Below are 12,577 nucleotides of genomic sequence, written 5' to 3'. Positions count from 1 at the left end.
CTTCATGCAGTTATTTTTGATTCATTCGGTGGTTCATTTATGCGGTCGCAGTTTTTGGAAGCTAAAAAAGGTAGATGTGTATACCCTTCATCAAAGTGTTTCCATGCTGCATGTGCCAGAATTGACAATTTGAATAAGCAAACATCAGATATTGGAATTTGTAAGAAAGTGTTTTCCAGGTATGTACACAAAACTTGATATATGAGGTGCTACTCAAAAGTTCCTGAAATGTATTTATAAAAAAATTAAACTCACCCTGGGTCTTATTCACACCATCACCTTCGAAGTAGTCCCCTTGAAAGTGTAAACACTGATCCCAGTGCTTCTCCTATGATTTGAATGCATCCTGAAAATCCTCCTTTGCCATAGTGTTCAGCACTGTCTGCTATTCCGTTTGGATATCCTCTACGCTGTCAAATTTTTGACCCTTCGGCTTGATTTTCATTCTTGGGAAGAGGAAGAAGTTGCAAGGGTTAAGTCTGGAGAATAGGGGGATGATTGTCACGTTGTTGGATTCCAAAAACTGTGCCACAGTGAGAGATGTGCGAGGTGGCACGTTGTCATGATGAAGGACCCAGTTCTTTGTGCACACTTCTCTGGACGTTTCCTCCTGACGACTTCCCTTAACTGCCCCAGGACATGACAGTAGAACTTTGCACTGATGGTATGGCCAGGAGGGACAAATTCCTTTTGGATAATCCCATCAATGTCCAAAAAACAGATCAGCATGGACTTCACATGAAAGCCTCACTTGTCAGGCTTTCTTCGGTTGGGGCGAAGATAGGCTCTTCCACTGGAATGATTGTTGCTTGGTTTCTGGGTCATACCCATATACCTAACTCTCATCACCAGTGATGACCGTAAAAAGAAAGTTTTGATCACTCCTGGCCCGTTCTTGAAGATCTCTGCTAACTTCCATGCGATGCTGCTTTTGGTCTTCACTCAGTAACCGTGGCATGAACTTGGCTGCAATCCTTCTCATGTTCAACTCGTCTGACAAAATCCACTGACACGTGCCATACGATAGTCCTACAATGCCACAAATGTCGTGGATGGTATGCCTACAGTCTTCATGGATCACTGCCTGAATTTATGCAACATTTTCCGGGGTGGTGCTCGATGATGGATGCCCCGAGTGAACGTCGTCATCAACTAACATTCGACCATTTTTAAAACGGTTAAACCAATAATAGATCTGCGTCTGGCCAAAAGCAGTGTCACCAAAAGCTTTTTTCAACTTCTTATGGGTTTCTGCTGCTGTATCGTTAAGAAGGAAACAAAACTTGATGCAGATATGTTGCTCTCTCACATCCGCCATCACAATAATTGCAAACTACGCAAAACACACCACCAAAGAACTGTGCATAAATATTCAATAACTCTGTCCAGCCTGACGCCACATGGCACACTGATTCACAAAGGATGCATGCAGTGTTACCTAGGGCCACAAGTCTGTACTAGAAGTAGTTCCCGTGCAACATTCAAATTTTGAGAACTTTTGGGTAGTACTTCGTATGCTTATATGGCTTGCATAATCCTGGCATATACAATATGAATAAAGCTCATTACAGTGAACAGTGTACGTGTGTGTGCTCTTCCCATCCCCCATTGAAATAAGTTTTGTCTACCTCCCTGTATCACCTTGCTTCTGCAAACTGACCAAGTCCAAACCAGCCATTATCTTATCTTTCATGGATATATATATTTAGTTAAGGATGTTATGATGCAAGATGAATATTTTTCTTAAATATGGACAGTTGGGCAGTTTGGGCAATTGTCAGATAGAGAGATCCTTTTGCAGGACCTCTAATTTTTTGTTATCAATACCTTCAGGAAAGGATATGCAAGAATGTAGTCAATAATAGGTGATATAATGTTTATGATTCTACATATGTTAATGATCTAATTTCAGTTAAATTGTTGCTTAAACTGAAGAAATGTAATATTAATTTAAAAAAGCATTCTTTATATATTTAAAATTTTTTTATTTAAATTTTTAAATGTTTTGGCTTTATTTGTTATTATAAAAAATTATAAAAATATTTTTTATAATTTTAGATAAATTTGAACAAAGCCACCCTGCTGGAAGTGTACAGGAACATTCATCTGGTCCTGCTGCATCAGGTCCTGCTACATATGTTAATGATCTAATTTCAGTTAAATTGTTGCTTAAACTGAAGAAATGTAATATTAATTTAAAAAAGCATTCTTTATATATTTAAAATTTTTTTATTTAAATTTTTAAATGTTTTGGCTTTATTTGTTATTATAAAAAATTATAAAAATATTTTTTATAATTTTAGATAAATTTGAACAAAGCCACCCTGCTGGAAGTGTACAGGAACATTCATCTGGTCCTGCTGTATCAGTAACTGAATCTAACCATCAGCTTTCAGTTATGCATACTGAAAGTCAATTAGAAAACAATAAATGTGGAACAAGTAACATTGAAAAAAATTTAGAAAACCAGTTATGTAATCAAGAACTAGAATCTCAACAGTGTCCTCCATCAGAAAATTCTCAGAGGCAAAATTCATCAGTACCCCAGAGTAAAGATGCATGTACTAACACAAATCAAAATTGGCAGTCTATATTACATCCTGAAAATAAAAAGAGTAATAAAATAAAGCCAGAATTAAACTCATCTGATGAAAAAAAAATTTCTGTAGAACAAGAAAAAAATACATGTTCTAAAGATCTTACACAGGGTAATGCTGCAGTTAAGAATGAATTTTCAGCTGTAAATGAAAAAGCATGCCAAGGAAGCCTGAAAGAAATTTCCTCTAATAATAATTTCAATAAAATTAGTAAAGAATCAGTAACTTCTGAGCATGAAAGCAATAGGCTGAATACTAAAGAAGCATTTTCAGTGAGCAATGATGGGGAACAATTTAGTAATAAGGAACCCTCATCTTCTTATGAGGGTGATAAGGTAAAACATAAAGAAAACTCTCCTGCTCTTTCTGAAAGTAGTATTTGTAGTACAGAAAGACGAACAAGGCCATTATTATCGTCACAAATACCATTCTTTTCTGGAAATCATTTTGTTGAAGTGACAAAAGGAATCTTGCATCTTTATAAAGAAAAGTAAGAGAAATTTTCTTTTAATCCAAGTTAAATTGTGTTGTAATTTCAGGTAAATATATCAGTAAAGCATGTTATATGTATATGTTTTGCTTGCATCATCTGCAGTTATGTGTGATCTCTCAATTTATGATTTTCAATTCATATTTTCATATTTACTGATGTAAGTATAGTTAGAATTCTAGTTATTCAAATATCAGTTATCTGAAAACTTTTTCTAATTTTTTTTGCTTTCCCTAATTTCACTCAGACAAATTGACACATTTAATATTTAACTGTAAGAAACAAAATTATCGCACGAATATAATGAAATCATGATCCCATCTACATAAAGCATGAAGAAAAGATGAGCAAATTTCAGCCATGCTGTTTCTTTGTAATATCAGTATAATGCATAAAAACTTAATTTAAAAAATAAGGCTATGAATTCACTGTTATGAATATTATTAGGTGACAAGAAATTTAGGACTAAAAAGCCACAGACTGTGGAAAAATTCAACTGACTTATAAGCGAGTGAGTTTGCATCATGTCCTAGTTATGCTCATTATTTTTATTTTTAATTTAGATAGAGATAACCATCATGGTTACTACTTAATGTACTTAAAACCATTGTTTCGTTCAAATCTTGCCACCATTGTTATAGTATAGAGTGAGTGGTATGGAATTCAAATTTTTAATTGTGGTAAATAGGTAGCTCTAATGTAAAACTAGATAGCACAATACGTATCACTGTATTTAGGAATCTATTAGATAGTGTAATATTGATAATTAATTAATTAAATTTATTAATTTTCATTGTTAATTGATAATATTCAATTGGATATCATGCCCCAGACTAGAGCAGCAAAGAAACGGGTATAAAGTAGCAGGAGTGCTGTGACTCATGGGAGAACTGAAGGGGACAGTTCTCCAATGCATCACAGCCTAAAACATGTGCAACTTGTGAAATGTTTGTAGACCTTTCTGGAACAGGACATGATCTAGCCAAGGAGGATGTCTTTGTGTGTGCTAGTTGCCAACTCAGCATTCTCATGGGCACCTAGGAGAGTTTGAAGAGTCAGGTAGATGCCCTCAAAGGTATTAAAGTGGGGGATCCATCAAGCTCTCAGCTGCCCAACTCAATGCTAGAGCTCACTCTTGTGCATCAGGCAACACAGCGGCAATCTCCAAGGCAGAATGCGCTGATTCCACAGGAGCTAGTTATTGTAGGTGACTCCATTGGCAAGGAGACGGGTAATATATTGTGTAAAAAGGATAGGTGGAATAGGATCAGGGTATGTCTGCCAGGAGCAAAAGTTGATGACGTAGAGCAGATATCATCTTTTAAGGGCACAAAGGGTGATATTGTACACATTGGCACTCACTAATGGCATTAAGAGTAGGAGATCTACAGATCTCCTACTCTTAATGTCATTAGTAAATATTGAGGTAAACTCCTCTTATTATTTCACTAATATTATTATCAACGTAGAACATATTGAGTAGTACAACTCTGATTCATACAATCTAATTAATTTTTAAACTCTTATTGACTATTTCATTCACTTCCTGTCTCTTCAGCAGTAAACGGAAGTGTTCTACCCACTATATTGAGGTAAACTCCTCTTATTATTTCACTAATATTATTATCAATGTAGAACATATTGAGTAGTACAACTCTGATTCATACGATCTAATTAATTTTTAAACTCTTATTGACTATTTCATTCACTTCCTGTCTCTCCAGCAATAAACGGAAGTGTTCTACGCACTATATTGAGGTAAACTCCTCTTATTATTTCACTAATATTATTATCAATGTAGAACATATTGAGTAGTACAACTCTGATTCATACGATCAGATTAACTTAACAAATACAGGTCAATGTTGAAAAAAGTCATGAGTTAGGATTAAATTTGAAAGTGTCTGCAATTCTGCCCAGACACGATAGGAGGGAGTACATGATGAGAGCCTTGTTCAGCCCTGGAGAGATTGTGCAAGGCTCATAGGGTAGAATTTTTCTCAGCATGATCTGTGCTTGTTAACAGCAGAGACTGCTTCTACAGGGATGGGATACACTTAAATAGAAGGGGTGCAAGAATGTTTGTTGATGCTATTGAGGCAGTGTTAGGTGTGTCAGAAAACTGCTAGCTTGGGAGGAGGATTCACAGACTAAATGAGGTGAAAGTGATTCTTGCACTGCATCTATTAGAATAATAGAAGCAGTGCAACCAATCCCTGAAACCCTGAGGGTTTCAGGGACTGGTTGGGAATCATCATGGAACAAATAAATACATGGGCTGTGTTAGAGTAACTAAGATTAAGAACCAATGCTAGGAGTATAGTAAATAAATTTGATGAATTTGAAGTGCTGGTCAAGACATCAAAGGCAGATATTGTTGGGATATCAGACTTGGTGTCACACAGATATAGGGAACACAGAATTGGAATTTGCAGAGTACAGAGTGTACAGAAGGATAGGAAGGGAGGAGGGGTTACGCTGTTAGTTATGAAACATAAAATCTAAGGAAGTGTATTCAGTTGACATAGATGGACAGTGCAATATTGAGTCAGTTTGGCATGACATAAACACTGGGAAAGCAAAAATGAGAATTGGAGTTTATTATAGGCCTAATGAGTACAATGAACAGTTGTACAGGGAAATAGAGTGGGCCAGTAAATCAGAATGTCTTATAATGGGGGATTTTACCTTCCCAAATATTGACTGGAACTTGTGGATTGGTCACTCGCACACTAGCAACACTTTTGTGGATTTATCGGATGATTTTTTTCTGCAGCAGCATGTTCAAGAAGCAACCAGAGAGAATAATACTTTTGATCTGGTTATCAGCAGTGATTATTCATGCATTAAGAATTTGTAGATAAAGTAACCACTAGGTAGTAATGTACTGATGTGGGATTTACTTAAAGATATAACTATCATCAGGGTAAAGGGAAGGGTTTTTGCTTTCGTAAAGGTTACTACAGTGGTCTCAGACAGTTTTTAAATTCTGTACAATTGTACCAACTGATGATGTTACCAACATCAAATTCTAAATAGGAAGCATTCAAGGAATTAATTGTGGAAGCTACTAGGCTTTTCATACCAATTAAGAAATACTGTTACAGGTTTAGGCCTAAATAGATGTCAGATTAACTAATGAAACTTGCGTCAGAGAAGAAAAATGCATGGGATGCATTATTTAATATATATGCATATAAATTATGCATATATATTAAATACAAAAACCTATGGTAGACATAATCAAGTCTGTAATCAAGTCACAAAGGAGGTTAGACTAACGAAGGCAGATTGCGAGAAATCTGTGGCAAAGGCTTCTAAGAAAAACAGCAGGGACTTTTTTACTTAAAACTCTAGAAGGAAGGGTATGAATCAGATTGATCCACTTGATATCGTTGGGTTGACTGTTGATGATCCTGCTCAGATAGCTGGCAAACTGAATGAGTATTTTGCATCTACATTGCCGTATGAGGAATTCTGTGGGGAAGTGGAGGACAGAAGTTTATTAAGCTCTAACAGGGAGCTTAATGATTTTGTTATAACTGAGAGCAAAGTGGAAGAGAATTGTTGAAGTTAAACATAAGAAAGGCAACTGGGGTGGACGGGATCCATCCAGTTATGTTAAAGGAGGTGGCAAAGGAAGTAAGCAAACTCTTAGCCATAATTATGAGAGCAGTCTTGGACTCGGGGGAAGTCCCCATGGACTGGAGATGTGGAAATATATCTACAATTCACAAAGGGGGATCAAAGGCTAAATATGAGTAATTACAGATCTGATAGTTTAACTTCTGTTCTGAGGAAAATAATGGAGTCAGTGGTTAGAGAAACATTGCAGGATCATCTAGACATGACTGCAGTAATAATTCAGACACAGCATGGGTTTGTTAAGGGAATCCTTGTCTTACAAATTTGATTGGATAATATGATGTGGTTACAAAGGAACTGGATGCAAAAAATAATTTTGATATCATTTACTTGAATTTCAGAAAAGCTTTTGATTATGTTGCACATGGAAGATTACTGTGCAAATTGGAGCGGTATGGTATTAAGGGCAAGTTGCTACATTTAATAAAAGGGTGGTTGAGTAGGAGAAGACAGAGTGGTAATCAGTGGATGCTACTCTTCATGGACTAATGTTATTAGTGGATTCCCCCAGGGTTTGGTGTTGGGCCCACTGTTGTTTTGTATATTTATCAATGATATTGATGAAGGTATATTAGGATTAATGTTGAAGTTTGCAGATGATACCAAGGTTGCCAGGGTTGTTAATGACAGTAATAGGAGTGTGCTACTGCAACAGGATCTAGAAAAGTTGTGCAGATGGGCAGAGAAGTGACAACTGAAGTTTAACATTGACAAATACCAAGTACTGCATATAGGTAGAAGTAACCCCAGAGAAACAACTTAGGATGGTATAAAATGAAAAAGACCTGGAAGTAATTGTGCAGTCAGATATGAAGTTTTCTGAGCAGTGCCGCAGGTCATGGAGTGTTGTCAATAATATACAGGAATTTTGCTAGTAGGGAAAAGGTGATTATCCTTTTGTATAAGGCAATGGTCAGGCCACACCTTGAGTACTGAGTACAGGTCTGGAGGTCTCATTTTAGGAGGGATGTAGAGTTTCTCGAGTGAGTACAGAGAGGGGCAACAAGATTGGTGAGCGGAAATGAAGGGGTCCTCTTACCAAGAAAGGCTTAAGTTCTATAAATTGCAGCAGCTGGAGACTAGGCACCTGTGAGGTGATCTGATTGAAGTGTATAAGGCTTTGAATGGGTTGAGCAAGCTCAATTCTGATGGTATTCTTCCTCTTGTTCAGATTATGAACCTGAGAGGGCATAAATCCATATTGAGAAAAGACAGTTGTAGAATACACGTGCAGAAATTTGCCTTAGCCAGCGGATAGTCGATTGCTAGAACAAACTTCCATTTTTCGTGGAAGTTGATAGTTTAAATAAATTGAAGGCGAAACTGGACAGACTTTTAGAGGGAATGACTATGTGAAATTGGGTTTTTTTTTTTTTTTGCTAATGGTACAAAAGCTTGCTTTCTTGCATCACATGCCTCTACTACTGCTACTATGTCCTTACACAGTTGAACCAACCGAAGTTGTGTATGGCATCATTACATAACATCTCATATTGTGAAAACCTTTACAAGTTTTGCTTTGAACAAGTAACATTTCCCCAATAGAGAAGAATAGTCTTCTCTATTTTCTACCATCCAACTGCTTTAGAGTCACCAGTGGGCCAGCACTGTTTATCCCATTTTTGTGGACATCTTTGTCAGTCTTTTCATGGTCTGCTTTAGCATGTCTTACCCTAAGTAACTTTATTATAGATTAATTTAGACTTGCCAGAGTGTCAGTGTTTCTTGGTAATTTATATTCATTCCATGCTACTTTCTTTTCTGTTACTAATTGCATCTACTTATTGACTACATTGATCTGAGCCTAGAAAATTTAAAGGTGTAAAGAAAAATTTAAAGGTATGATTTTAAATTGAGTCGGTTCAATTTTGCTTTTCCTTAGTGGGTTTTGTTTATTTTTCTGTAACTGTATTAAGACCACATGACAATATGTGAAATTTATTTAAAATCTTGTTGATAGTGATGATGACAATAAATATGCAATATTATTTTCCCTTTTCATTAATTTTTTGTGATATGGTATCATCTCAGATGTTTGTATTTTCTTTATTATTAAATATTTTGTATATCATATAACCTTTAGCTACTGTATTATTTACACAGTAAAATGAAGCTATCCTATTTCTTCCCATTTTATCCACAGGCAAAATCTTAGGGGGGGAGTTTCTGATAGATCCCAGGAATGTAACTCTGTTTTATGTTCTACAACTTCATTGCTAACATTTGAATATGAAGAATAGATAATAAAAACTTATTGAAAGTCCTGTTAAAGCATACAGGTATTTAGATTTAAATACTTAGCTTTGTGTATTTAAGATAAACAGAAAGTACATGTGATATTAATTTGTAAGATATACAAGTATTTTTTTGTTCTCTTTGAATATTGGTTCAGGGATATATATTCAGAATTCTAAATGGTTCCTAATATATTTTAGTCAGAGAACACCCCTTGCAGAAGAAGCAGAAAGAAGTGAAATGGTTTGTATTTTGGCTGTTCCAGGTGCTATGACCACTCATGATTTGCTGCAATTTACTGCTCCAGTCAAGTAAGTTTTATAATTTTATTTATTTTTTGCTTCTTTTCTTTGTGATATCTGTTTCCTATTCTGTGATGAAATTATGTACATTGTAATTGAGTGTTAGAAGAATCTCCCAATTTTATAGATATACTATGAACAGTAGTCATTTGTGTTTACAATATTGAAAAAAAAAAAAAAAAAAAATCTTCAAATAAGTAAGAAAAATAACTTCTATAATACTGAATAGTACTAAATTTCAAATGTTGCAGAATAGTTCAAGTCCATTCAGTTTTCTAGAATCTTATCCATGATGTTTAGTTAGTTATCACCCAAGTTTGATGTTCAGGATATTTATGCAAATATAAAAACATATTTGGCTATATATGTAATAAATTTGTTAAATAAATAAATAAAATTGTGTTGTCTTTGACTTATTTAAAATATTTTAATTAAAAAATTTAAAAAAGTAAAATAGTTAAAATAAAACAATTTTAAAAATCGAAATACAGTGCAACTTCAATATAACGCGGGTGTTGGGTGACAACTTTAATACCCGCATTATAAGCAAAGTGCGTTATAGCCAAAAAAATTTTACCATTTTTTTTCCCGTTTTTTTTTTTTTTTTTTTAACATAAATTCACTTTACTTAATAAATAAATACTTTTTTTACCAATGTTTTATGAGTATACAGACTAAAAGACAAAGGATTAAAGATTATATCATTCCCTTTACATTCTACTAAAGTTTTGCCGCCTCCATAGCCAGGTGAGAAGGAGCAGCAGTGCGTAGCATACGCTTCTTGATTAGACCGGGGTTCGAGCCCGTCGCCACCAAATATGGAGGATGCGGAAAGGTCAGGGAATGACCACCACATATCCTGGAGCAATATGGCCTTAGTTGCTAATGCTCTTAAAAACCAAATAAAAAAACAACAAACATTCTACTAATACAAAATTCTGTTATGGACTTACATTTTATACATTTTTTCTGAAATAGTCGTGTAATTTAGTTTGCCAGAACTAATGACAATTTTTTTTTTCTTTTTTTTCAGTACATAATTCTTAATAGTGGTCAGATGCAATAACTGGAGATGTTCACTGTCACTCTGATGTTCTGACCACACCCTCACCTCATTAATATTTTTAAGCACTTTGTTAATTTCTGTTCATTTTTCTTACATGAGTCATCGTCTGAGTCGCGCTCTATGTCATTGGCCTTCCATTTGTCAATTGTCTTCTCACTCTTCACAGAATTCAGGTTATGATTTCTTCCTCGCTTAGGTCACAAATGGTTTGGATTAAGGTGGATGTGGAGTTTCCACAGTCACCTTAATCCAAACAGACAGGTCATTCACTTCAGCACTGCCACCAAGTACGTTACAAGCAGCCTTTGCTTCTTGTTTTGAAAATGCTGCTAATTTGATGTTATTATTTAGTTATCTCATCTCTTCCAATATGTTTTTTCCAGCAGTTTTAATTGCTGTTGAGTTTACTTTCTCCCACACTAATGCAATATTGTATGCAACATCTTTCAGTGTTAATGTTTTCAGAAATTCCGGAACTTGAATTTCTGAGTTTACAACACCATCAAGTAGCTCACCGCATAGTAGGCTTTGAAGGCTCAAATAATGCCCCGATCTTGCTGTCTTTCAATTTCAGGACATTAGTCAAAAGGATGAGCCAGGTAGTAATCCAACAGTAACAGAGCCTTTTCTTAAAGCTTTTTTGGAAAGCAAGTGTTGTCTCACCAATGATACAAACTCACTTTCAAACCATGAAGCAAAAATATCACTCATTCAAGTGTTGGAGCTATTTTTTATAAATTCACTGGTAGTGATTTCATGTTGGTATGCTTAAAATGCCAGGGACTTTGACTTTTACTGATGCACAACAGTGGCTTCAGCTTGTTATTTCCAGTCTTGTTTGTGCACAGTAATTCTCTCTTTGTTAGTTTTCAAGCCAACTTTGTTGGGTGCCTTTTTAATATCCAGTGACTTGTCAGGGAGAAGTTTATAGTACAGCATTGTTTCATCACAGTTGTATAACTGTTCCATCTGTGAATTCGCCATCTTGACTCAAGTTAAGCAGAAATTCAGAAAACATTTGTGCTACTGCTGTAATGTCGCCAAATGCAGATTTGCCTACCTACCAGACCAACCTAGGATATCCATGACAAGCCTTCCATCTCCAGAGCCACCCTTCAGAAGCTTTAAATGTGTCTTCATCTCAACCAAGTAGCTTATGAAATTTAAGTGCCTGCAGTTTCAAAATTACCTCATTTATTGGTACTCTTTCACTTCTTGAATGATTATGCTCAAATCCAATTTGCATAGTGTACCAGCATAAGGTGGAGGTATAGCCATACCAATTCTGTTAGCATATTGTAAACACATTTTGATAGCAGGTATTGATAAACAGTAAACAGAAGAAGAAGAAAGAAAAAGTTTTGTGCAATTCCAAACTGTCCATTCTAAGCTAACTATAATTAGTTGCAATGGAGTGCTGTTAAGTTGTGTGCAAGTCTTTTGAAATAAAAGGAAATATTCTAGGAATTGTTGACAATTTTTAATAAAGCAAGCATAAACATCTATATAATTGTATATCTTGAGTGACAGTTAAAAGCAATGTACAATTTTTTTGAATATGTAAACTGAGCATTAAAGATATGATTTTTTTTTCTTAATTTTTTAGGATAATTTGCAAATATGTAAAGTACCTGTTTTTTTTTTTTTTTTCTGTCCATGTGTAGCAGTTCAACTCCCACTGAAAGGATTTTAATGAAATTTTAAATTTGGTTCTCTTAAGAACATTGTTAAAGCCATTCCAGCTTTCATTAAAATTGATAAAATAGAAATTTTTTTTTTTTTTTTTTTTAATACATATATAATCTGATTATCCATATATAATTTGCTGAAGTTCTGGAAATTGTGGCAGTGCACTGATTGGACTAACAAATGGGCAATAATGGCAGATACATAGAAAGTAAAATCCTTGATTCAAGCACTGCATGCCATACTACAAAAGTCAATGCCTCATTATTGTATTAGAAATTTACAGCAGTATTTAATATAAAATTCCAAGACTTGTTGAGCCTAGGAAAGTATGTTAAAAAGTAAGGGAATGCCTGTTCTAATGAGAAACCATTTTTTTGAAAAATTCTTCTGACGCGTTGCTCTTTGCACAAAAATATCTGACCCCTTGCACACATTGCAAGAGGAAAGATATTTTTTTAACATATACCACTGAAGAACAGCATGCAATTATTCATTTTTTGTTGTCTTGTTTTTCTGTTTGGTTGACTATGTTTTTCTTGTTTTAAGAAAAACA

At 34.9% G+C, this 12,577-nt stretch overlaps 1 protein-coding gene across 2 annotated transcripts in view; it reads left to right on the top strand.

Annotated features, from left to right (window-relative positions):
• LOC150086722 (BRCA1-associated protein) overlaps positions 1-12,577 on the top strand; it is a 141,005-nt gene that overhangs the window by 26,708 nt on the left and 101,720 nt on the right. Inside the window, exons 3-5 of one of the 2 annotated variants that reach the window (XM_090372711.1) lie at positions 2,059-2,124; positions 2,304-3,087; positions 9,168-9,278. In XM_090372711.1, the coding sequence (XP_090228837.1) occupies positions 2,059-2,124; positions 2,304-3,087; positions 9,168-9,278 (961 nt within the window). The remainder of the gene's footprint in view (positions 1-2,058; positions 2,125-2,303; positions 3,088-9,167; positions 9,279-12,577) is intronic. The other variant, XM_090372712.1, reaches the window with a different exon arrangement.

Source organism: Mastigoproctus giganteus, chromosome 4, assembly GCF_048544385.1.
Source record: "Mastigoproctus giganteus isolate SK-2022 chromosome 4, ASM4854438v1, whole genome shotgun sequence".
NCBI lineage: Eukaryota > Metazoa > Arthropoda > Arachnida > Uropygi > Thelyphonidae > Mastigoproctus > Mastigoproctus giganteus.
This window is presented reverse-complemented; position numbering and strand designations above follow the sequence as displayed.